Here is a 27,250-nt window from a genome sequence, read left to right on the forward strand (position 1 = left end):
TCGTCCGCAGTAAGAGCACCACCTCCAGACGCCATAGGGCGCACCACGGAGACTCCCCTGGGACCGCAGGCGCTCAGGGCCTGCGCGGCCAGCGCTCCAGCCCCACGGAGCTACCTTGAAGCCCTCAGGCCAGCTACCAACACCAGCGCTTCAGGGAGCTGGCTCAGGAGGCAGAAGGGACTTGGCGGGCAGGGCTTCTTTTCCCTCCGCGTGCTTGACTCTGCCGTGGGGCGGGGCCGCGGGCTCTTGGAGAGTTTCCTACTAAGTCACTAAGGCAGGACTGTTTTTAGATTATTAGGGAAAGATGGCAGACACAACCTTAACCCAAAAACTCGAGGAAGAAACTCACCTGCTTCTTGGGTAACAAATTCTTATGTCTTACAACACCTTAGACTAAGAAGGTTCTCTCTGGGCTCTACTTTAAATTGCTGCTGCCGTAAATTAAGCCCCTGGTAGATAACAAAAACGAATACCAGCAGAGTAATAGTACTAATATTCCAGGGACGCGTTAATGAAATCTTTAAGATGCAAAGGGTCAGAGACCAAATTACTCACTGAAACATCCACGATCAGGACCACGTGCATATACAAAAAAATATTAGGAGATGAAGCCCTGGTGCCAGCCTTCGCTCTGTCCTTCATGCCCGAGGTTCCCCAGGTCAAGCAGAGGACCACCTCTCTACGGGCCCCTCAGCAAAACAAGCAGCGCACGTGTAACCTGCTGAACGCGTTTTCTGCCTGGAGCCAGGACGCTGGCTCACCTAAGGACGCTGCCCCAGCGCGCGGGCCTCCCCTGCCACGCCTGGGGGCCACCTGATTTCAGAACTCTGCCAAGCCACAGACACTAACCGGACAAGCGCCTGTTCTCTCCACACCACAGAGTCAAGGACGACGATGGGAAGGCGCCTGCACGACGCGAGACAGTCTGCTCCTGAGCGTGGGGATGGCGCTAGCATTCCGCCCCCCCCCCCAAGCCCCCTGCTCCGAGCAGATTAAATTGCAGACTAAATTCACCTCATGCCATTTGAGTCCTTGCTCTAGCACACCCTCTCCTAAGAGGAAAAGGCCACAGTAACGAGACTGAACAGACCTGAACCCAGCACAAAAGTCCTTTATATGCCAAAATATAGATGCTTTAAATTGGGCACCTGGGGCCTTTCAGCTCTTTCCATTTTAGATCATGAAGTAAAATTTAAAAGAAGCGCTCAGAGGTGGAGAGATTGGTGCTTATTTAAGGAACCCATGAGGTCCCACGTTTGCCACAGTTCAGGGTATTGTGGAAAAGCGCATCTTCTTGATTCTGCATCGCACACCTGGTTAGGAAAGCCGCCCAGCCCCATCGGGGCACCTCGTCCTTGCACACGCCCATGGCAACCAGGCTGCGTGCGCGGCGGACAGGGAGGGATCTTATCGTGGACATCGGGTCACATTTATGTACACAAGAGCACGACAGATATTTTCATTCTCTGCAAGCTCTTAGCGCAATTTCACTAATCTCAAATAAACAGTTTCCAGGCGCATTTAAAAAAAATCAATTTGGGGAGTCAACAGTGGCCAGGGGTTCCAGGGGTGAGCTGAATGCCCTTCCCCAGCAATTCCTACAGAGGACATATATTTATCGGAGATTATTTCAGCTGACCCTGGCCGCAGGGCAAGGGAGCTGAGGGTTTCAGCAGCCCACTCCCACCCCCAGGGGGCGCCTCACCTCCCCCCAGGCTGCGGGTAGGGGCTCCACTGGAGGGTAGTACTCAGGCACGTCCCAGGCCACCGCCGCCATGAACCACTTGAAGTCTTTGCACTTGAGCTGTCTGCGCAGCTCCTTCTGCGCGGAGAGGTCCCCCGTGGACAGGTGCCGGTACTCCGGGCGCCGCTGGTAAATGTACTCGGCAAACTCATCCATCCAGGTCTCCGCCACCCGCTTCAGGTTCTGTGCAGCAGAAAAGAGGGTCAGTTACTGGCTTGTGCCCGCAAAGGTGGATTTTAGTTGCCCTCCAAACGGACAAAGAAAGAAAAGAAATCAATCTCAGGAAGCTCTAGTTAGGAGTTTTCCTAACTGCGAGGGGTGTGAGATGATTAGCCCGAGGCCTTGCACACATTTCTGCTTCTGGCATGGGGTCCAACTGCCAATTAGAGAATTCACCAGAGCCAGTAAAAAAAAATAACCCAGCTTGCAATCCCCTCCGCTTTCTCATCCCTCCTGTTATTTCACGGTGACAAATTCTTTGTTTTTCACGTAGAACTACAGGAGTTGGGCCTGGAGATGATGACATTGCTCTTAGGCATCAAATGGCTTAAACCCTTTCAAGGAACAGTGAGGGATCTTGGAAAGAATGAGGACAAACAAGCTGTTATTCTCTCAGTTACAGCGAGAGAGCCCAGTAGTACTAAATTCAAGACTTTGTGTTCTGGTGGTGCTTTGTGCCACCGGAAGCCCAGGAGAATTTAGTAATTCCCTGCACAGTGAAGTCGGGCTAAGGAAGCACCAGGGGGCCCGTCTTCTCTGCAGATGGAGCCATGGGGGGAGGGAGCAGGGAGACACGCACACTCCTTAGTGGCAGGGAGTGTGGGTGTTCAGGGTAGGAAGCTCAGCCCTTTCCCCAGTTTTGAGACTGAGCTAGGAACTTACACACTCTGGGCCTCAGATTCCTTGCCTGAAGAAGGAACATAGCAGAACGTCCCTCCATCAGGGGAGTGGTTGTAAGGTTAAGTAAAGTAACACCTGTCAGGGGCTTCGACTAGTACCTGTCACAATAGGCACTATGGCTATTAGAGCTGTTGTACCTACTAGAATAATAATAGTGCAGCATTGGAAGACAGAACACCTGGGTGCTGGGCTTGGCCGTGGGTGAAATGACTTGTTCTTTGGTCTTGGAGGAGGGCCGTGGCTGCCATGAGGCGTTCTCTGACACTCCGTCACCCCTCGGTGCTGAGTGGTAGAGAGAACACGGCCATGTCTGGAGCATCCGTTCTGATGCTTCATAGGCGGGTGTCCCCCAAGCTCTAGTTCTTGTTGTTTTGTGTCCAGATTCATTATTTGAAGCCCCCAGCTGGTGTGAATATTGACCCTTTCCAGCCTCTCATTTGCACTTAGAAGGTAAAATGAGCAGAATGTCTGGGAATTTGAATAAGACCCAGATACACCCAGATACAAGTGACTAAAGAAAAAACTAGGGATGTTTAGGAAAATTGCTTTGTCTTAAAAATTGCTACAGAATCCTAAATAGGGCCTGAAACTGTGCCTAGAGGTCCGTTGGATTTGAAGACAGAGTCTCCAGATACCCTATTCCTAGTGGAATTGTACCCTTTTCTTTTTTCCCCATCACCCCTACCTCCAGCGTCGCCGGGGGGCCTCTCCCACCTCATCCCCCGTGGCCTCCTTGGTTAGCACATGTAGGGCTCAGTTAATCAGCAAGATGCAGAGAAGACACAGTGCCATGAAGACTACTCTGATTTCTTGGTTGCCTCTGTGTTCCTTCCTTTCGAAGCTTCCTGACGTGGAGAGTGTAAGTCTTGTTCCCTGAGGGGTTATTATTATTTGCTATCACTGTGCTGTCTGCCATCCCACTGGCATTGCCTGGCCCAGAACACCTTCTTTTCTCTGACTCCAGTTTGCTTTGACAGATGATCAGAGTCGACATTGTTTTGTTATAGTCTAGCCCTCGCCACAGACTCTGAGCTGCCCCATTTGTTTGGAGACAGAAAAAGAAACGTGATATTCGGAGGTTCCTGCTCTGTCCTGGCACCAGGTACCACGTGCACACGTAACGTCCAAATAGGAGTCTTCAGTATCACTTTGCCGTTTACCTTTCATTCTGACAAATGTTTGGGATGAAATGCGCTCTGTTATCATTTGTCCTTGGACAGACAGTTTTTATGGTTAGCAACAAGGCTCAAAGATAGAATGGAAAAAAAGTTGGTTGATAATATTAAAGCTTTATTTGTATTCAAATTAGATTTTTGGCTGTAGTTTCAACCTTTCTCCTATATTCCAATTATTAGGTAAAGTGAAAATATTTAATTTTCACCTACTTTGTGCTTCTCTCATAAACACAAATGAATAAAGGTAAGAAAATAGCAAAGAGCAGAGGCAAAGAGCAGAGGTAAATTACCCAGGAATAATGAGAAAGTGATTTATTAAGTGGAGACATGCCTTAAAATTTTTGATAGCTTGCAAGAAAGATTTGTCACTAAGAAATCGATTTGACTTGGGTAAATAAGCACTTTTAGACTATAAATGCTGTGAAGTTAGGGATAGATAGTGTTTTGGGTTTTTTTTAAAAATTAAAAGGCCCTAGCACATGTGTGTGCTCATCTGGGCATGCTAATTGTGGAGTTAAGAAAAGAGCATTTATAAAATGAATATGAAGAAATTCCTAGCGTGTGCATGTATCTGTTGATAAAGGCACTGAAATAAAAACAATATTTTAAAAAGCACTGTTGCTAAAGGGTAGATATTTGTTGCTTTGGGTTTTTGAAATAGAAATAGTAATTATTGTGAAAACTCAAAGAGGAACTGACCAGTTCAGATGCGTTCAATTGGAAATGGCTGCAAGGGTCAGGATGAATGTTTGCCAGAATAAATGACATGAATAAGTGGAAGAGGCAGGAGATGGCAAGTTGGAAGATTCTCAGCAACATCAGGGAAGCTGCAGGGTAGTTAACCTGGGAACCAGGCAGGTAGCTTTTGCCTTTTCACGTCCTGTTCAAATCGAAATACTTGATCGAAGGTTGGGTTTGCGGATTTCCCAAACACTCCAAAGAAAGCAGGAAGATCATGGACATACTCCAGGGATAATGAATGTCAAATCATGGAGCCCTTTTGCGGTAGCTTTCAGGAGATGGGGAAGGAGAACCAGCACAATAATTGCAAAAACTAATTGCCGGTGTCTCTCCAGCAAGGAGGGTTACGTGAACATTCTGACATACATGTGAATCCTGACCGTTTTAATGTTCTGATGACTCATCAGACATCCTCCACTGCAGATGCTCTGTTCTCTGAATGGAGTTTCCTGCCACGAGGAAACTTTCTCAAGTGTCAATTATTATAGTCAAGGGACAGTCTAGAGCAGTGCAGGTGACTGGCCAAATCATATCATTCTGAAGGCATTGTTCCAGAAATAACAGTACACTATGTGAATCTGCCACTGTCATTATGTATCAGTACTTAGTTTTGGGGAAACCATTGGAACCTCAGCTGAGAAATGTTATAAGCAGTTGCAAGAAGCATTTCATTGGTCTTTCATAGATGGTAGAATAAATCCACCCACTGCAGGAAATAGAACAATCTCATACGGGAACACATGTATCTATACACTCAAATACATGGAGGTGACGGGGTAGGAGCAAAGCAGTGTTTCTCACTTCAACATTCATTGCTGGGTGCACAGGGACAGAATCGTGAAACGGACATCCCAATGACACATCTTGCCCGTGATGGTTACAAAGAGAAAAGGAAATCAATCTGCGTTGGCCCGTCTCTCCTGAGATTGAATAAACGTTGTTGATGGTGCTAAGATGTTAAGAATTAGTTATGAAGAGGAAGGAAAGAAGGAAGTACGGACACTGGGAGATCTATACATGCAATCATTCTTTCCCAAACTATTAGGAGTTAGGTATAAAAGTTGCCTTATATATGTGGAGCTAGGTGTTAGCTGAGATTCCTGGTTTTTGAGACTTAAATGAAATTGCATTAACCCCAAATGACACATTCCTGTCTTCCTTAAGATTTGTGTGGCTTTCCAGGGACGTGGGTTCACGCGTTCATCCTTCACTTTTTTTTTTTTTGCGATACGCGGGCCTCTCACTGTTGTGGCCCCTCCCGTTGCGGAGCACAGGCTCCGGACGCACAGGCTCAGCGGCCACGGCTCAAGGGCGCAGCCGCTCCGCGGCATGTGGGATCTTCCCGGACCGGGGCACGAACCTGCGTACCCTGCATCGGCAGGCGGACTCTCAACCACTGTGCCACCAGGGAAGCCCCATCCTTCACTTTGATGTCCTGTTTGGGGATCCTTCCTTCTTTCCTGCTGGCATTCCGCCCAGGCTTGCTTGCTACCTCGGTCATGCCGAGCTGAGTGGGTCACACACCCACTGTTCCTCACCTCTCAAACACGTCTCGGGTAGATGAGTGAGGCCTAGACTTGGAAGGTGTGAGGGCAGTGGCAGAGACGAAGCTGACAACAGGAAGGTGGAAGCTCTGACTTCTTTCATATTCTTTAGCTCCTATAGAGAACTTCTTCCCGGACAAAATGTCCTCCCTGTCCTTTGGCCTCCTGACATGTGTCCTCAGAATTTCCCTCTGATGTCTCTCTTGCAGGTCTGTACCAGAATATGTCATTCCTTCTTCCTTTTCACGTCGAGTAAGTCAGCTCTCTCACTATCTGTCTCTGCTTCTCCTGGCCAGACGCTGAGGCTTACCTTTCCGTAACCAACAAGTCCTTTCCAGGTGTTTTGCTAAACAAAGGTCATTCCCCTAAAAGAAATTAAACAGCTGGTTCTTGAATTACGCCCACCCAACTTTTGGTCGCATACTGGTTGGTGGCCTGCTATTGAAGACATTCCACAGTAGGTCCCTAAGTGTCCTCTCCAGCTTTATTCTCCTCCATGGAAATCTGCTCGGGAGATCTGCTCTGGTCATTGCCACTCCTTGTTAATGAAACAAGGAGGCCACCGGACTGAGGTGGCTCTAATGCCTTGGTGGCCTGTGTAAGCAAACCGAAATGTAGCTTGTAAACGCCTCCAGGTTACAAGATCAAAACCTAAGGCCAGGGCCTTCCCTGGTTGCGCAGTGGTTAAGAATCTGCCTGCCAATGCAGGGGACACAGGTTCGAGCCCTGGTCCGGGAAGATCCCACATGCTGTGGAGCAACTAGGCCCGTGAGCCACAACTACTGAGCCTGCGCTCTAGAGCCCGCGAGACACAGCTACTGAGCCCACGTGCCACAACTGCTGAGCCTGCGCTCTAGAGCCCGTGTGCCACAACTACTGAAGCCCACACACCTGGAGCCTGTGCTCCGCAACAAGATAAGTCACTGCAATGAGAAGCCCGAGCACCGCAATGAAGAGTAGCCCCCGCTCGCCGCAACTAGAGAAAGCCCGCCCGCCCGCAGCAACGAAGACCCAACGCAGCCAAAAATAAATAAATTAAAAACAAAACCCTAAGGCCAGCCCGTCACAACCAACCAACCAGCTTTCAGCTACAGCCCATCAATGATTTCCTTCCTTTGCTTCTGCTGTTTCTCTGATCTGTGTAAGTCTTTCCCCAGTTCCTGTGGGTGGAGCATTTCTAACCACTTCCTGGCCGGCGCTGACTAATTTGAATTGATTTTTGCTTAGATAAACTCTTAAAAACTTTGTCTCATTTTATCTTGTTACGCAGGGAACCTACTTATACTAAAGAATTTATCTGGAATTCAAATTTAACTGGGCGCCCACAATAGGCATATAATATACGCTCCATGAATGTTTTTGAACTGATTACGTGGCTGTACATGCAGAGTCTGGCATCTTTTGATGCTCTTGCCCATACAGAGTGAATGCTTTGCTTTGGTGGAAATCATCCCAGAGAAGCTTCAAGCTCTCTGCAGAGACGCCTGCTCTGACGCACAGTTGACCTAAATATACTTCCCCGTCCCACTGCCTTTCTGTTTCTAATGGGGGTGGGGTGTCCTGCTGGCCCTCTATCTGTGAAGCAAGCAGCGTGGGGGCAGCCACGGGCTCATGACAACAGCAGTGCTCACGGGTAGCTAGAGGTGAGTGTGCCACGTGGCTGGAACTGACAATTTATGGCCCACGGTTGGCTAAACTCAGTCAGAAAATAAGTAGGTGAAGACCTCTGTCTCTGCAGCCCTGGGCTGAGCTCCGTCCCGGCTCCTAGTGTAGTGTGGACAAAGGGGAGTTGGGGAGAGGGTTCGATCCCATTCAAGGTGGGTCCAAGAGGTTTTCAGCCGCTGGGGTTGCACCCAGCATGGGACTCCTGTAACAGAGGAAGGTAGCTCCTGTGGCTGAGGAATACATTTATTTTCTGGTGTACGAAGCAAATGAAGGATTTCTCTGTTTTCAAAAGCTGCAGACCTTTGTACTTCTTGAATGACAAATGAAATAAAAATCGTTCTGCTGAGCACCTCTGTGCACACGACATTGAGAGCCTCCCCTGTTTTTATGTCACCCCCTGTGGTTCCTTGTGTAACAACAAGCCCCCGTAGTCAACCCAAAGCGGTATTAACATCTCCCTTCTCTGTGTTGTGCAAATAATTATTAACTCACTTAACACATTCAGCCCTGTAGTAGAGACCTTTAGAATTCAAGTCGTCTTCAGTGCATTCTCCAGTGCTACATCTTTCCTGAATTCTAATACTCGTCAGGTGTTTGAATTGATAGTTTACCAGGAACACTTAATCACTTTGCTACCTCAGTCATAGGAACAGATTTCGGCTTTGACTGACCATCTTCATCATAAAGCATGAAGAAAGTAGCTATTTCTATTAAGCCTGCTGCTTCACCAAATGACACAAGTCTATCCACTAATTTTTTTTTTTTCCCCCAGCAACACTTTAGACCCTATGGCTTCAGTATCCTGAAAATTCAATCCCTATTCTGTTTCTGAGCATATTATCCGGGGGCTGATTGTTTCTCCGGCCGGCAGGCTACCCTGTGCATGTGAATTACCTGGGCCACCTCACCTCAGTTGTGTGTTTCTGCTTCTTTGTGGCTGGTGCAATCATACGTGCCCACTGGTGTGACCCCAGTGCACACGCTGCGCTTGAGTCAATGTTAAGCTATTGTATTATGGTGGCTTGAGTAATAGATTTCTCTTTCTTCAGCTATCATTTTTTCCGGTGGTTTTTCCAGAAATTGCTGATAACCAGCAAAGCCAGTCTCACCAGCAAGGTGCGTATTTGTCACAGTCACTTCTCCGGCAAGGAATCGCACCACTCTCCCATGACTCTGAAACTTCTGCTTTGATTGAAATGCGTTTCTTTTCTCCTCTTTGTAGCTTAAGAGCACTTCAGTAGCTCCTGAGTCCCGCCCCAAAGCCCTCTTATCACTGATGATGTGATAAATGTCATCATGGCTACAGCTCAAAAGACGATCTTTTTCAGAGAGCCTCAACTCAACACAATTATTTAGCCCAGCGCTATTTTTCTCTGATCTAGAGACTTCTTTGAAGTCAGTGGGGTGCGTTCAGCATGAGGAGAGGATGGCTAATCTAGTCCTAAAAAGAGGCTTCTCTGACAGGCAATTTCCTCTCTCTTCTTCCCCAAGGCTGTGCAGGCTGTCTGCAAGTGGTTACATGCTCTTGGCTGGTTTGATATAATTTAATTATATCTCTATTATATTTTTTTGGCCGAATATTTTGGATATTTATGGTAGTGTTTCTGATAGCATTTGATGTAGGCTTTAGATATAGAACAAACAAAAAATAACTCCCCGAATTATTTAACTACATATCTTATTAAAAATGCACGTAAGCCTAATTTAAAAATGGTTTTATTGAGGCATAATTGATAGGCAATAAACTACTCGTGTTTAAAGTGTACAATTTGGTATACTTTGACATATGTATGTATTACTGAAACCGTCATTGCAATCAAGATAATGAACATATCCATCACCTCCAGTCGTTTCCATATGCCTCTTTGAAATCTCTCTTCCCATCTCCTTTCTTAGGCACTTCTACCATCCCCAGGCAATCACTGATCTAGTCAAAAAAATTTTTATTAAGACTTTATGTCTTTAGAGCAGTTTTTGGTTCACAGCAAAGCTGAGGGGCAGGGGCAGAGATTTCCCATGTGCGTCCTGCCCCTAGAGACGCATAGCCTCTCCCACTATCCACATCCCCACAGAGTGGCGCATGTATTACAGGAACACACCATAATCACACAAAGTCCACAGTTTACATTAAGGGTCACTCTTGGTGTTATACACTGATCTACTTTTCATCACTATAATTTAGTTTGCATTTTCTAGAATTCTAAATATAATCATAAAATACGTGCTTTTTGTCTGGCTTCTTTCACCTAGTGTAATTATTTTGAGGCTCACCCACGTAGTTGCATGTACTACTTTTTATTATATTTTATAGACTACCTATGGATAGACCACAATTTGTGTATCCATTTACGTGTTGATGGGCAACACAGAAATACAAACGATCATAAGAGACTACTATGAAAAATTGTATGCCAGCAAATTGGGCAACCTAGAATAAACTGATAAATTTCTAGAAATGTATAATCTACCAAGACTGAACCGTCATGAAATAGAAAATCTGAACAGACTGATTACTAGTAAGGAGATGGAACAGGTAATCAAAAACATTCCAACAAGCGAAAGTCCAGGACCAGTGGCTTCACTGGTGAATTCCACCAATTATTCAAAAAAGAATTGGTACTAATTTTTCTCAAACTCGCCCGAAAAATAGAAGAGAACTCTTCCAAACTCATTTTACGAGGCCAGCATTACCCCGATACCAAAACCAGACAAGGATGCCACAGGAAAAGAATTATAGGCTGATGTCCCTGATGAACATAGATGCAAAATTCCTCAACAAAATATTAGCAAACCAAAATCAGGAATACATTAAAAGGACCATGTACCATGATCAAATGGGATTTATTCCAGGAATGCAGGGATGGTTCAACATTTACAAATCAGTCAGTGTGATACACCACATAACAAAATAAAGGGTAAAAAAATCATATGATCGTCTCAATAGATGCTGAAAAAGCATTTGATAAATTTAACATACATTTATAATAAAAGCTCTCAGCAAAGTGGGTATAAAGGGAAGGTTCCTCAACATAATAAAGGCTACCTATGACAAGCCCACAGCCAATATCATACTCAACAGTGAAAAGTTGAAAGGATTTCTTTTAAGATCAGGAGCAAGACAAGGATTCCCACTCTCATCACTTTTATTCGACATAGTATTGGAAGTCCTAGCCACAGCAATTAGATAAGGAAAAGAAATAAAAGGAATCCAGATTGGAAAGGAAGAAGTAAAACTGTCACTATTTGCAGATGACATGATACATATATATAATCCTGAAGACTCAATTAAAAAGCTGTTAGAACTAATACATAAATTCAGTAAAGTTGCAGGATATAAAATCAATACACAAAAGCCTGTTGCATTTCTATACACTAATAATGACCTATCAGAGAAATGTAAAAAGAATCTCGTTTACAATTATATCAAAAGAATAAAATACCTAGGAATAAATTTAACCAAGACCTGTATATCGAAAACTGTAAGATATTTATTAATGGAAGAAACTGAAGAAGACACAAATAAATGGACAGATATTCCATCCTCTTGGATTGGACGAATTTAACAAACATAACTCTGAAATATTGCAGGTTTGGTCCAGACCACCACAATGAAGCAACTGTCACAATAAAATGAGTCACATGAATTTTTTGATTTCTCAGTTCGTATAAAAGTTATGTTTACACTATACTATAGTATAAAGTTATTATTTACACTATAGTATATACTATAGTATATACTATACTATAAAGTTATTATTTATACTATACTGTAGTCTATTAAGTGTGCAATAGCATTATGTATAAAACAATGTACATACCTTAATTAAAACTACTTTTTTGCTAAAACATGCTAATCATCATCTGAGCCTTCAGCAAGTCATAACCTTTTGGCTGGTGGAGGGTCTTGCCTCGATGTTGATGGCTGCTGACTGGTCAGGGCAGGGGTTGCTGAAGGCTGGGGTAGCTGTGACAGTTTCTTAAAATAAACAACAGTGGAGTCTGCCACATCGATTGGCTCTTCCTTTCACAAATGATTTCTCTGAAGCATGACATGCTGTTGGATAGCGTTTTACCCACAGTAGAACTTCCTTAAAAACTGGAGTCAATCTTCTCAAACCCTGCTGCTGCTTTATCAGCTGAGTTTATGTCATTTTATAAATCCTTTGTTGTCATTTCAACAATCTTCACAGCATTTTCACCAGGAATAGATTCCATCTTAAGAAACTACTTTCTTTGCTCATCCCCAAGAAGCAGCTCCTCACCCATTCAAGTTTTATCATGAAACTGCAGCAATTCAATCACATCTTCAGGCTCCACTTCTAATTCTAGTTGTCTTTCTCTTTCTACCACATCTCCCCCTACTTCCTCCACTGAAGTCTTGAACCCCTCAAAGTCATCCCTGAAGGTTGGAATCAACTTCTTTCAAACTCCTTTTTAACGCTGATATTTTGACCTCTTCCCATGAATCGTGAATGTTCTTGATGGCATCTAGAATGGTGAATTCTTTCCAGAAAGTTTTTATTTACTTTGCCCAGATCTATCAGAGGAATCACCATCTATGGCAGCTATAGCCTTAGGAAATGTTTTTCTTAAATAATAAGACTTGAGAGTAGAAATTACTCCTTGATCTGTGGGCCACAGAATGAACGTTGTAGTAGCAGGCATGAAAACAACATCAATCTCACTGTTCGTCTCCATCAGAGCTCTTGGATGACCAGGTGCATTGTCAATGAGCAGTAATATTTTAAAAAGCATCTTTTTCTTGAGCAGCAGGTCTCAGCAGTGGACTTAAAATAGTCAGTAAACCATGTTGTAAACAGAGGTGCTCTCCTTCTATCTTTCATAGTTCCTGTGGGTCAGGAGCTCGGGAGTGGCTTGACTAGGCAGTGTGGTTTGTATTTCTCATGAGTTTCAGTTGGATTTTGGCTGACGAACCAGTCATCTTAAGCCTCCAAGGGGGCTGGAAGATCTTCCAAAGTGGCTCCCTCACGTGTCTGGCAAAGCGGTGCTTGCTATTGGTAGGAGGACTCAGTTTCCTCCATGTGGGCCTCTTTACAGGGCTGTGTGAGTTTCCATGTCATGACATGGTGGCAGGCCTCCCCCAAAGCCAGCCGTCTAAGAGATCAAGGTGGGAGCTGCAGTGCCTTTTATGACCTAGCTTCAGAAGCAAAAATAGGATGACAGGGCAAAAAAAAACATGCTTTCTGTTTCGTTTTGTCTTATTTTTCTCATCCCTTAAGACCGTATTTGACTGAGATTGAGGGTCAGAACATGATGGAATTATTTTTCATGACCTAAAAATAAATTATGAGAAAGTGGAGATAACCAGTTGTTGTGGGAATTGTTGAAGGGGTGCCGATAGAAACAGAGGTCTCTGTGTTCCAGTGAGGACGTATGGCCCACAGCTAGATGATGGCCAGCCTGTCTGAGTCTATCCAGGACCCAAACAAGTTCTGGCACGTTGAGGACCGAAGCGCTGGTTCCTCCAGAGGCAACACCACAAGCTGGAAGTTGATGCTGTTACTGGGAATGATGGTGGTGGTGTGGCTTCTCCCATGACTTTACGTGGGGGGGGGGGGGGGGCAGAGGCAAGCGGGAGCACAAGGCAAAGGGCAGATCTTACGTGCTGCAGAGTGGGGACTTCCTCTGACAAACAGGTATGTGAGCACGCAGAGGAAGACTTTGGGGGCGTCTAGAGACACCTGGGAATGATCGGAAGGGCGTTCACCTGGCAGTCAAGCCCATGGTGTCTCCTGCTGTCACAACCTGAGTGCAAAGGACAGTGTGATCTCATTTGTGGATGATGATTATTGATCCATTTGCTATATGTATCGCATATCATGTATATAGGTCACAACCAGCATCTTCTAACCATCAGCTAAGGAGAGTATCTAGTGTTTTGTTCCTCCACAAGAACACCCACAGCAAGCAGTCCAGCAAATTGTGATGGAACTAAATGGTGCTGAAGCATTGTTCTATCTGTTATTAGAAGACCCTGTTTTAGTTTCCGTACTTTCAAAAAAGGCAAAAAAAAAAAAAATCTTTATGTTTTTAACAGCTCACGCAGGGTTCTTAAGTTGAAAACTACATCTGTTCAAAGTTTAGGCAATCTGTGAAATTTTATTTTTATAAAGCATTTTCCAAATTAGAACACCAAGAGCATCCGGACACCACAAAGCCGCCCATTGGTTTCTGACCGTTTCTCAGTTTATAGAGTAGCAAGTGGAACTGTTTTCTCCACCTCACATGACATTAGAAAGGAAACGTGCTTGGGCTGGAATTGTAGCTGGAGATGGAATTCTTGCCATGAACTAATGAACAACTGGAAACAAGGGTGATTAGAATGGAAATGACACAGCAGAGGCCTCCAGCAGCGTCACTCTGCATTTACACATCTCAGGGTAAGAAGCTCATTCCCCTGAATGAGTCCCTCTGAGCCAGGTGCTCAGGTGCGATTTCATCGTCCAGTTGAGGCCCCAAAAGGCAGAGTCATAGAGCAGCCAGTTCTGCTCCCTCTTGCAAGAGTTGCAGTTTTGGTTACGGAGATTATGGCAAACTTGTGGGAGTCTGGGGGGAAAGTATGTAGAGGAAATAAGAAGAAGACCAAACGAAAAGTTAGTTTTGAGAAGTTTGGTGGGAAATTGCTGAATTTTAAAGTAATGTTGTCTTTACCTCGCATATTTTGTTCACGAAACTTTCAAATGGTAAGAGACTGTACCCGTCAGTGATTTGCTACTTCACTTTCTGTTTTGGTGTCTATGTTTGGTATGAAAATTCTATGCTTTACCTCCATATTATTTAAGCATTTTAGAGACAAAGTGTGATTCTGTTGTTTTTTGTTAAATGAAGAGCTAAAAAACATGGATGCTTAAAATTCTCAGACCCCTGGGGTAGGAATTAAGGGAGCAAGTGAGGGTCAAGCCGTGGGGAACACATTTGTGTTTCACGTTTTCCCATCTCCCCTCCCTAGGTCCTTGGCAGATGGAATAGTTTTACTTTTCCTTATTTTCCTCACATGCAAAACAAGCGGTAGAAAAAGGGACATCACTGAAGGTTAGTATGAGTGCTGTACAGGCAGAAACTTCTCTCTAGTGGGGACTGTCCTTGGGTGAGGTGACATTCTGTTACAAAGGGGAGGCTTGATTTAATTAAAAGGTCCAATGCTCCTGGTTTAGGATATGGGGCAAGCTCTATGCATTTCCGCCTGGCACATGGTGGGCACTTGATAAATATTTATTGAAGAATTTCTGCAGCCTGAGCCTTCTTTGTGGCAAGAGATGACATTTATCTTCATAACCCGCAATGGACTCATCAAATCTCAATGATTTATTGAACCATTATTGTCACATAATAAAGTTATGATTGATTTTTAGGGAAGCTATCAGGAAAAATGATGAAATACTATTTATGGAAGATGCTTGAATTTTTTTTTTTTTTTGCGGTACCCGGGCCTCTCACTGTTGTGGCCTCTCCCGTTGTGGAGCACAGGCTCCGGACACGCAGGCTCAGCGGCCATGGCTCACGGGCCCAGCTGCTCCGCGGCACGTGGGATCCTCCCGGACCCGGGGCATGAACCTGTATCCCCTGCATTGGCAGGCGGACTCTCAACCACTGCGCCACCAGGGAAGCCCAAGATGCTAGAATTTTTAAATAAAAAGTTCAATATGGTGATTCCTCAAAAAATTAAAAATAAAACGACAGTAGGATCCAGCTTACCCCTCTTCTGGGTATTTTTCTGAAGAATATGAAAACACGAATTTGAAAAAAATATATGCACCCTTATGTTCATTGCAGCATTATTTACAATAGCCAAGATATGGAACAAGGTAAGTGCCTATCAACAGATGAATGGATAAAAAAGATGTGGTATATATACACAATGGAATATTACTTAGCCATAGAAAGATGACATTTGCCCTTTGTCACATGGATGGACCTTAAAGTTACTATGCTAAGTGAAACAAGACAGACAAAGATAGACAAACACTGTGTGATTTTTACTCATATGTGGAATGTACAAAACAGACAGACGTACAAAAAACAAAATAAATGAACAAGCCAAACCAAAGAAAAACAAACACGTCGACTCAGAGAACAGAGTAGTGGTTACAGAGGGGAAATGGGGGCAAATTGAGTGAAGGGGACCAACTGCATGGTGGTTGACGGAAACTAAAGTTTTGGTGGTGAGCACCACCACTATAGAAATATAGTGCTGTACACACGAAACTTATATAATGTTATGAATCAATTTTACCTCCATAAAAATAAAATTTAAAAGTGCCGTCTAAATAGGAGATATTATATTTTAAAATATGGCCAGGAGGGGAGAGAAACACATGAGAGCAGTAGGTGAATCATCTTTAGTTCTTGCCATGAGTACTGGACAGACTTATTGCCCTTTTGGTTACACTGTAAGGAAGAATTTGAAATAGTTATTGTTTTGAGAGGCATTGCATCTGCACAGAAGTCCTAGGCATTTATGAAAGCTGTCTTTTGGGAAGAATTCATTATTTTCTGCTCTTTGGGGGAAAGCCCATGATAGGCCACCGTGTCCCCAAACTCAAGGACAGTTTCAAACGAAGCATCTGAATCCTGCAGCTTTCAGAGAAGTCGGACGAAGCGCGGGCTGCTGTTGGCGGCCGAGGTAGTGGTGCTCCGGCTCTATTTGCTGGGCAGCTTCATGAGAATCAACTGGTTTACAGTCATGACGGGGGAAAGGTCACTTTGTGGGAGAGTCGACTTCCCATTCATCACCATCCTTGATTGCCTTCTTGGCGATTTCATTTTCTGACATCAAACTAGTCCTTTTGAAGAAAATCTGGCAAAATCTGGTTTTTCTGGGCTCTCAGAATCCTGGATGGGCAGTCCACGCACGTCTCCCACGTCTGGCCCTCCCCGAGCCTGTGTGCAACGGTCGCTTAGGACCCAGCTTATCTAAATCCAACCTCAGCATCCGTCCCTTCCTCTCGTCCCTGTATCTGTACCTTTGCGTCTCAGATGTGGCGACGAAAACTTTGCAGTCACGTCTGGCCTCCCTATTCTTGCACAGGGCGGCAAATCAATGAAAATCTCCCAGGCAGTTTTCTTTACAGATGCTTCTTGCATTCAGAATGTTACTTTCTTTAGTCTTTCTCTCCTTTAATATTTACCTGTTGGCTGATCTTTCCATTTTACCCTGGCACTTCCTGTTCAAAACCCCCGAGTGCCTCCCTGCAGTCGGTAAGGGAAAGGTATACACCTTGGCCTGCATTCTGTCTCCACTGCACCGTCCCAGTTTAACTGCGGCAGCCCAAACGCAATCCTTTGTCACTCTCCGTGTTTGCTCATTCCTACCTGGCCCTCTTCTCCTGCTGGGGCTCCCCCAGGACTCCCGGCCACTCCCGTTTGTTGCGAGCATTGGACAGACAGTCCCAGCTCTGCTCGTGGGACGTTTCATCTCCATCACCTTTAACAATCCATTATTATGGGGATTTGATTTTGGGATTTTAGCTCTTATCCTGAAATTTGGACAGTGGTTGCCATGACATGCAAGATGAAATTTAAAAAAGAACAGTTATCGATCTTACGTCAACGGCAAAACACAGAAGGATACAATCCCCCAGTTTGGGCATCCCTTACAGACTCAGGGTGAGGGTCGGGTCCTGCTTTGTCTCCTGTGCAGCCGAGTAAGCCTCCAGGACCCCATCCACAGTCTGCAGGGCTGCCCTGCTCTGCAAGGGGCCCTCCTGGGGACACGCCCCGGCCACGTGTTCCGAGGGGACCACATCGTGCTGCATCAGCTGGCGTGTTAAGCCGTGGGGTGGCTATTCTGTGCCTCTGTTATGTCACCGGTCTCAGGTCCAACGGCATGATTGCCTCAAACACACTGGCATTCACAGGGAAGTCTGAGGTGCCCGAAGTGGCTTCTGCAGGGCACGTGGCTCATGACACAGGCTGTCGCAGTGAAGGGTCTCCTCGGAGGGTCTCCACCGAGGGTCTCCCGCCTCTGCCACTCAGCCACTTGGCTGTTCACGCCTCTGTGTAAAGGACAGTCAGTGCCATCCCAAGGAGGGGATGTCTGTCCCCTCGGCCCTGGGGACTTTCTGGTCCCCCTGCAGCACCAGGGGTGGGCAGCCCTTCCCTCAGGGACTGGCCATTTTCTCCTGGAGAGAAGGTATCACAGCTGTGCCCGGTGTACTGACATTGGACCCCGAGCTAACATGGTAAAACGTTCGGTTTTACTCATGACATGTGGACACCCTGATTCCCTGATGAAGCTGAACTGTAGGGCACAATGTCCCAGAATTTTGCATTTGGTGGGAATTGACAGAGGGAGGCTAATTCTTATTCTTGCCAAATAAGGGCATTAATAAAAATCTACCATCTCTTCTACTGTCATAAGAGGAAAAAAAAAGCCTAAGATTGCTGCATAAAAGGATGCTACTAAATGGAATAGATGTAGCTTTGTGATTCTCAGTTTTCTCAGTTCACTGAGGCTGGGTGAAAAGTGGGCCAGGAGCTGGTCCACCGGTCCTGAGTTTGGGAACCACGATTCTGCGAACCATGTTCATCTAACTGAAGTATCCTTGAAGATCCGCTTTCAGTGCAGCAGCTAGTGTACCCCACCCCTCCTCTTCCCGCCACCACACACATCTTTACAACACGTTTGAACAGCTATCCGTATTTGCTGTCTTGTGTTGTCCTCTAATGGTTTCGTGTGTAGACATCTTGTCTCTTCCAGCCAGACTGTCTAGGTAAATAGAAGGCACTGACTAGCTAATTATTTGCATTTCTTTCTATGATACATGCTGGTTTGCTATTTAGAGGACTGTAGGCTATTCACACGTGTGTGTGTGTGTGTGTGTGTGTGTGTGTGTGATGCGTGTGTGTTGTGAAAGTCAGCTGGAGTCCTCTATTTACATAGGTACATAAAAGAAGGGAGCACATTTCTGAAAAAATAAGTGAGCTTTGTGATAAGAAAATTAGCCTGTGGAGTTTCCTCCATCTTTCTCTCCGTTTCCTGCAAGGCTGGAAGGATGAACTCCCTATTGTGTGGACCTGGCCCTGCATTTGAGCATCTGTAAAGTCTCCTCATTTTCGATGATTCAGTGATACTGCAGGGTGTAGCAGGTAGTTGAGATTCTCCCGCAAAATATCAGAATTGTTTTTCATTTTAATACGCTTTTTTATTTAAAAAAATCATAAAATGTTTCTTAGAGTGACAGCTGAGCCTCAATATTTATGACTTTCTGATTGCTCTAGCAGTTTAGAGAAAAAATAAAAAGGAGCCTCAAGTAAAGTTTAAGTGGAAAAGATTAAAATTCAGAATTATGGACTTTTTTTTCATTTGAATAAATCCTCCCTCTTTGCTGGAAATTTTATGTGCCAGCCCGTTTCCCTATAGTTGACAGTCTTTGAAGAAGGACTTAATTTCTTTCTTCGAAGTATATGAACAGAGTTATTTTTTGAAGATCCGCACAACTCCCTCCCACCCCCCCACCCGCCCCAGCTTCTAGACTCTACTTTTGGCTGCAAACCAAGCACACACACCACCCATCTTGCAAATAAAAGATTCAGTTTGGGACACAAGCGTGGAGCGTATGAGTGAGTGAAATGGACAGACGACAGAACATCATTATCTTGGGGATGTTTTAAACTGCTGCCACTTATGATAGCCACACAGCTGATGTATGGTATGTGCTCAAAACTGTTCAGTCATTTCCCTTTTTGGGAGTTCATGAGTTTTCAGATTCATATGTATTAAGTCTTATGCCTAAATTAAATCATATTTCCTAACCCCCAATGCAGCTCTTTAATCACTTTGTGATTGGTTTCTTTTCTTCAAATAATATGTTTCTCTAACAACTTAATGGAGTATGTTATTAACGTCTGATTAATCTTTTGCGGACGGAGGAATAATGTGACTACCTCCCTTCAAGGTGTATGTAATGTAACTTCATTACTATTAACTCAAACTGCTGTAAGAGAGATAATGGTGTGCCTAAGAAAACAAAGAAAACGGACGTCATTGACAAATAATCTCAGGGAATAAGGCAGAATCCTCCTTCCCCAAAAAGGACTCACTATAAATGAGAATTTTATTATACTTCATTAAAATGTTTACGTTTTAGTAAGACCTTAGACCTGCGGCATTTTCTTGTCTCATTAATTCTTTCAACACATCTTGGTGAGTGACACCAACCCTTGTTCTAGGTGCTGGGAGAATAGTAGCAAATAATTCCGAGAGAAACTCTGCCTGTGTGGGATTGATACTCTCATGAATCCTGATGAACTAGTTTATATATTTTTTAAAAGCTTGTTGTGTGAGCTTACTGAACTTTATATAAAAGACTTGATTATATATTGCGGCCTTATTAGTAAAAGAACAAACATGAATCATTTGGGATTAGATTCTTAGGGGAACATGGTGCAGAGGGTGGTGGTGAAACACCCTTTTTCTAGACCTGGGGTCTTAGCTGTAGCAGGTACAGATTGTGGTGCCTGAAATTGATGGAGTGACGAAAAAAGGGACGCAGAAAACGGGAATTGTCAGGATTGTTTCCAGAAGGTATCATGACCACGTTCTCCCAAACATTGCAAAAGGCAGAAGAGAAAAGCATCCTTGCGTCTGGTCTAAGATAAAGGTTTTACTCAAAACAACATCTTAAAAAAAAAAATCTTGGACTTGACCAGTTTTGGAATTTTGAGGATGGGGTAAAATTTTAGGCAGAGCTGGCCCTGATTAAGAATGAGAGGAAGGCGGAGTTCGGGAGACACCTCTCCGCATCCCGTTTACCCTGTTCTCCATCTGACTTATCCTGTTACACTCCCTGTGAGGGGTCCATTCTGAAGACCTGGGATTAAACCCCAACTTTGCTATTTGTCACTCGTGTACGTGAAAGAGCCACCTTGCTAAGCCTCAGTTTTCTCATCTACAAAATAAAGATAAGAATATTAAGCTCCGAAAGTATAGATGAAGACTAAATATAATATGCAAATATAGTAATATATAAATATAATGTATGTGCAAGTGCTTCGATACAATTAATAACAAGACTTAGCATCATAACTAATACTTCCTTAAGGAATGGAAATAAAACTCTGAGAAACACAGGAACCTCTACATTAAAAGCCTGCCAAACGGAATGGCCACGCTGTGGATTTGTACGTTGATCAGACGGTGCCTTGGATTAAACCACGTGTGAGGCTTCACATTTTGCACACGGAAAACCATAGCAAACCCCACTTATTCTGATCCCTGGTTACTCACTCTTGCCAGACTGGTCCCGGATGGAACTTTATAAGGGACGTACTTCCTGTAGATATGACCAACTCTAGAACATGGAACGTCGAACATTTCTCCTCCACACATCCAGACCTAAAGAGGGGAAATTAAAAGTATAATAAAAGTGAACGGTACCTTTCATACCAAAACACCCAAATTATTAGTAAGATTCATACAAAATCTTAAAATCTCTTAAAGTCTCTAAATCAATAATTTCTGTTTATTATCAATGGCTAACCAAGGGGAAAAAACCCCACATTTTAAAAAACCTAGATTCATAGGAGTACAGAACCAAAATATTAGTTCAGTAAATCTAATTTCCATAGATAACATGTTGACATATTTTTTATTCTCGTAGAATTTTAACACAACTATTGTAATAAACTGACATTTAATGCTTAGACATCTTATTTATATAGATATTTGTTTTGACAATCTTGTGAAGTCATTAGAAGAAATAACATTGGAATTTGTGTCAGTTAAAAAAGGAATTTCTAAAATAGGTGAATGAATGAAGCCACTTAGGAATATCCATAATTTATCTAGATACTGAAACTTTCAGTAGAGCTCACTTTAAGAATCAGAGTTGCATTCTAATTTCTCCCCACTCCCGATCTTTTCTTAGGTACAGAAAATAATGGGTTAGTGATGTGTACTCAAGAGATGTTAAACTCAGGGTATCTGTTAAGATGTTGTACTTATAGGTAGTGACAAAAATTAATTGGTTATGTTTTCCCATGACTGCCCACTCAAACCATTAATCCTGGTTTTATACAACAGGCTGCTTACTGTAAACGGGCTAATTATCAAAACATAAATGCAGGCTTCATATATGCTAGATTTTTAGCTATTATCATTGCAAGAAAATGATTAAAAAAAAGAGTTAGATACTGTAATGGTTAGTTTTATGTGTCAAAGGCTGCACCAGAGAGTCCAGATAGTTGGTCAAACATTACTCTGGCTGTTTCCATGAGGATGTTTTATGGATGAGATTAACATTTAAATTGGTGGATTTTGAGTAAAGCAGTTTCTCTCCGTGATGTGGGTGGACTTATCCAATCAGTTAAAGGCCCTTGGAGAACAAAGACTGACCTGCCTCAAGCAACAAGGAATTCTGTAGGCAGACTGCCTGCCTTTGATCTTGAAAGGCAACTCTTCCCTGCATCTTCAGCCTGCTGGTCTACCTTGCAGCTTTTTGGATTTACCAAGCTTCCTCAATCCCATGAGCCAATTCCCTTAAATAAATCTCTCTCCATATATGTACCCTGTTGGTTCCGTTTCTCTGGAGAACCCTGACAGATGCAGATACACAGCTTCTTTTAAAGTGAAATATTGGAAGAGAGAAAGAGAAATGTTTATGTCTTAACTTACATTTGCTTCCATCTTCTTTCACTAAGAGGAATGGCACCCTAAGTAAGACTGGTGAACAAACAGTGATGAATGGAATCCCAAGGATGGCAAATGGATTATGAAAACAACACTCAGTTGCTCTAACTCCTGAGAGTTCAGGACTATTCATGGTATCAATTTCAACTTGGCTTTAGATCAAGTCGTCAGAACTATGCATAGATCATGTAAAGCTGGGAGGGACAGAGAACATTCTAAACTACAGTACCGACAATTGGAAAGATCCCGAGAGGCTGGAGCTATATAAGATTAAACATAAAAAGGGTAAAAATAAGGACCTGTCCCCAGACCTGCAAAAATCAACTCTTCCAGAGCAGGAGAAGGTAGAAAAAGACTGAGTAGCACAAAACACATCACCAGGAAAATATGGAGAGTTTAGGGATTAAACATCTTGATCTATCTACCTGAAGTCTTATGCTAATTTCTGAGAAAATGCTTTATATTCCCTTGTAAAGAGAATTACCAACATGGGGAAGGGATGCAAACTGTGTCTTAGAAAGAAACAATTGGAAGAATGGAGGTTCGTAGTCTTGATAAGATAAAATTCAGAGAAGTGCTTTTCGAATATCTGAAGAACCTAACATTTGGTAGTGATGTTCGTAGAACCCCAAGGAGCTAGGACTAGGATTAATAAGATAGAGCTATAAAGAGACAGATTGCAACTCAGTGGAAGGAGGAAATTTGTAATAGACAGCTTGGTTAAAGATGAAATGGGCTTCCTGTATTGCTAGGTGTGTTGAAATCCACAGTCGATGACATTTTGTAGACAAGAATGTAACTCTGGTGGACAGTTGATCTAGCCGATATTTTAGGTAATTCTAATAATAAGAGTTAGCATTTATGAATGCTTACTGTGCTCTTTTTCATTTAATGCCCACAACTCAATGACAGACTTTACTATTTCCCCAGTTATATAGGTGGGAACATGGCAGCCTACAGGCTAACTTGTCCAAAGCTGCAGAATTGGCCACATCCAGAACAGAGATATGCGTCCTAGTGATCTAACTCCAGTGCCCACCTACTAAGTCAACAGTTTATCTACAGAGTCAGCAAACTTTGTTGTAAAGGGCCAGATAGTAAATACTTCAGGCTTTGTGGGTTATATGGTCTTGCAACTAAGAAACTTTGCTAAGAAGAGACATGACTGTATTTCAGTAAAACTTTGTTGACATAGATAGGCAGTGGGTCATAGTTCGCTGGTCCCTGTTCTATAAGATACACAATCCTTTCAAACACTGAAATTCAGGGATTCTAAGATACTACATATGGGAGGTTGCATTTTCCCAACTTAGACACCACAATATCTCCCATTGCACGTGCCCCTCTACAATGTGACCTTGGTACCCCCCACTGAGATGTGGGACTATGTTCCCTGTCCTTGAATTTGGGTGTGCTTGTGAATTCTTAGGCCTGTAGAGGACAGCAGAAGTGACTGAGGTCATGAAAGGCATAGCTTCTGCCTGTCCACTGGGGCACTCGTTTTTGCAAATTTGAGCTGCCATGTAAGAAATCTGACACCTTGAGGAGACCCCACTGTAGAAAGTTTGGGCCACATGAAAGGTCACGTGTAGGTGCTCGGGCCGACAGCCTCAGCTGTTTTCACCAACACCCAACATCAACTGCTGGGCATGTAGATGAAGATTCCTCTAAATGAGTCCAGCCTCTAGCTGTGACCCTAGATACCATGCAGCAGAAATGAGCTCTCTCCTTTGTACCTTTTCTGAATTTGGGACCCATGAATTTGATACAATGCTTGTTTTATGCTGTAGATTTTGGGGTGCTTCGTCAGGCAGTAATAACTGGACTACAGACTTCCAAATCCACGGTGGAGGTGAACTCTAACACGTGATAAAAATTTAGAGGTCACCCACAGATTTTATCTCATCCTACTGTGGGAGATACAGTGCAGGACGTACAAATTTCCATGCTCACTTCTTCCGGGGCTCACTGCCAGGCTATAATCCCCAGCTCCTTGGTATTCAGAAGGGGCTGTATGCTTGTTTCTTGCCAGTGGAATGTGGACAGAAGTGATGTGCATCACCTCTGGGCTCAAGTCAGTAAGCGGGGACTTCCTTTCTCCCCTTCATGATTCTCTTCTCCCTCAGAGCCTGATGAATTGCAGAAGATCCAGAGGAAGCCTCTGAGCCCCTAGAAGGTGGTGGAGTCACTAAGCAGATGGGGCCTGAGTGTCTGGAAACCGGGGTGGAGCAGAGCACACAGCTTCCTTCTCTCCCAGGGCTGAAGTGTAGCAGCTGCATGACTGATGCTAAGTTACCAAGACTTGGGGATTATTACAGCAGTTGGTCCACTCTAAGAACCCTGTTTTGTTTGGTTCTATTTTCAGTCTCTTCTGACATTTTAAATCAAATACAGTGAATTTTTAAAGTACAATTTTAATTTTATCAAAAACTTTATTCAATCAAACAACCTGAATATTTGTGAGATTATTTCCTTTTATTAACTGTGCATTTTATTTTATTTTTTTTTAATTTATAAATTTATTTATTTAGTTTTGTCTGCGTTGGGTCTTCGTTGCTGTGCACGGGGTTTCTCTAGTTGTGGCGCACGGGGGCTACTCTTGGTTGAGGTGCGCGGCCTTCTCATGGCGGTGGCTTCTCTTGTTGTGGAGCATGAGCTCTAGGTGCACGGGCTTCAGTAGTTGTGGCTCGTGGGCTCAGTAGTTGTGGCACGCGGGCTCAGTAATTGTGTCGCACGGGCTTAGTTGCTCCGCGACACGTGGGATCTTCCCGGACCAGGGCTCGAACCCGTGTCCACTGCATTGGCAGGTGGATTCCCAACCACTGCGCCACCAGGGAAGTCCCAGTTGTGCATTTTAAAGAGAGACAATTTGAAAGTAACTAGACAATAGATGCAGTGGTGGGAAACCGGAGGGCAGAGAATGTTCAGGAGTCCTGTGTGTAATCAAATGTCAGAGGTAGGCAAGTGTCAAGGCAGAGAAGCTTTCCTACCATCTGCAGCTGGGAGAGAGTGATTGGTTGGCCCAGGAGTTTATTTTTCATGAAAAGGGGACCACATTTCTCTCATCATTTGGTGAGGTGGCCAATCCCTCTTGCGGGACAAGGGGATGGTGACAAAGGACAGCCATAAGAGAAAGTTAAATAAATCCTCGTTGCCTTCCTTTCCAAGGTAGGGCAAAAAATAACCAAACAGACACACAAAAATGAAATTCTAATTCTCTTTGGAGGGTCACTGTAATACAGTTTTTAAAGATCTTTCTATGGGTGTGTGACAAATTACCAGAACTTGGTGGCTTCTAACATCACACATTTATTTATGATCTCCTGTTTCTGTGGGTCAGAGGTCCTGTGGGCTCTGTGGGGTCCCCTGGCTGGCATCTCACGAGGCTGAAATCCAGGTGGTGGCTGGACTGAGCGCTTATCTGGAGCCTCTGGGGAAGAACCTGCCTTTAGGCTCATTTAGTTCCTGACAGCTGTAGGACAAGGGCCCGTTTCCTTGCTGGGGATGCCCAGGGCTGCTCCCAGACCCATTCTCAGTTCCTTTTTCCGGGAACTCTCCCTCTTAGCCACGGCTAACCGCCCTCACATAGAACCCTTCTCAGGCTTTAAATCTCCCTGACTTCTTGTGCTCCCTGCTGGGGAAAACTCCCTGCTCTACAGGGGCTCCTATGCTGTAAAGCAACTATACTCCAATAAAAATTAAAAAAAAAAAAAAAAAGAGCATGGTCTAGCTTGACTGGGAAAAAAGAAAAAAAGACCTTACTGAGTTGTGAGAATTAACTGAGCAAAATAAATTTAAAGGCAGTAGTACAGTTTCTGTAAGGGTATTCACTCAATAAATATATTAATTTATTGAGTCTCAATCAATCAAGGGGCCCCTGTGATTAGTTTAGGCCCACCAGGGTCATTGTCCTAGCTTAGCGTGAACTAACTAGAAATTACATTTGCCATGACTTTTTTGCCCTGGAATATAACTTAAGTGTAGGAGGAAGCCAGGGAAGAGGGGCAGCTTGGAATTCTGCCCACCGCCATCACCAATGAAGCAAATGTTATGCCTTCTATTGGTAACCTACTCCAATTCTTAAAATTCTCCCCCTCAGAAATTTTTCTTTATAGCTAAGTCCAATTCAGAAAATGTCTGTCCAGATTTGTCAAAAAGTGCTAACACCAGTGTTAAAAAGGAATCCTAGAATTTATTTTTTTTCTCCATATTGCCACTGTGATCACTTAAAAGCATGAATCTGAGTCTATCATGCTTCCATTTAAAATCCTTCAGTGGTTTTCTATTGCTGCCAGGGTAGCGTTACAACTCCTGCATAAAGATTCCCAAGCCTTGCATTATCTCGTCTTTGCTTAACTGTCCCTCAATCACTCTCTCCTTTCTTCCCCTCCCCTTCCTCCCCCATGTGGTCTAGTTTTGATTCTCTAGAAAGAACCTAGTTCCCCTCCTCAGGGCTTGCTGCTGTAAATTTTTCTCTCTAAAGAAATTCTCCCCTTCGTCTTTCCTACCCCTTGACTGGTGTTTCCTATTTATTTTCCAAATTTCACCTAGATTTGTTAGGACTCCTGTTTTATACTCTCTTTCCATCCCGTACTTCTCTTTTCAGGTAATTCATGAATCAAGTCGACAGACAGGGTAGCGAGCAGTTACTGTATGCCAGGCATCATTCACTGTTGGAGATTCAAAGTTCTGAATGCATGGAACTTTCTTTCAAGTAGAGACAGTGCTTATGACAACAGGAATCAAGTGACTTATTTGCATGTGCGTAATGATTCGCTTCATGTTTAGATAATAAATATTTGTTAAGTGTGATCATCTCATTCAATTATGC

General features: G+C 43.8%; 1 protein-coding gene across 1 annotated transcript in view; it reads right to left on the minus strand.

Annotated features, from left to right (window-relative positions):
• GALNTL6 (polypeptide N-acetylgalactosaminyltransferase like 6) overlaps nt 1-27,250 on the minus strand; it is a gene marked incomplete at both ends in the record, with an annotated part of 1,125,661 nt that overhangs the window by 59,084 nt on the left and 1,039,327 nt on the right. The window contains 2 exons of the mRNA XM_082841967.1: nt 1,706-1,927; nt 21,019-21,126. Coding sequence (XP_082698093.1) covers nt 1,706-1,927; nt 21,019-21,126 — 330 coding nt within the window. The remainder of the gene's footprint in view (nt 1-1,705; nt 1,928-21,018; nt 21,127-27,250) is intronic.

The sequence above is a fragment of the Leucopleurus acutus genome, assembly GCF_964270905.1.
Source record: "Leucopleurus acutus genome assembly, chromosome: 7".
NCBI classification, from domain to species: Eukaryota; Metazoa; Chordata; class Mammalia; order Artiodactyla; family Delphinidae; genus Leucopleurus; species Leucopleurus acutus.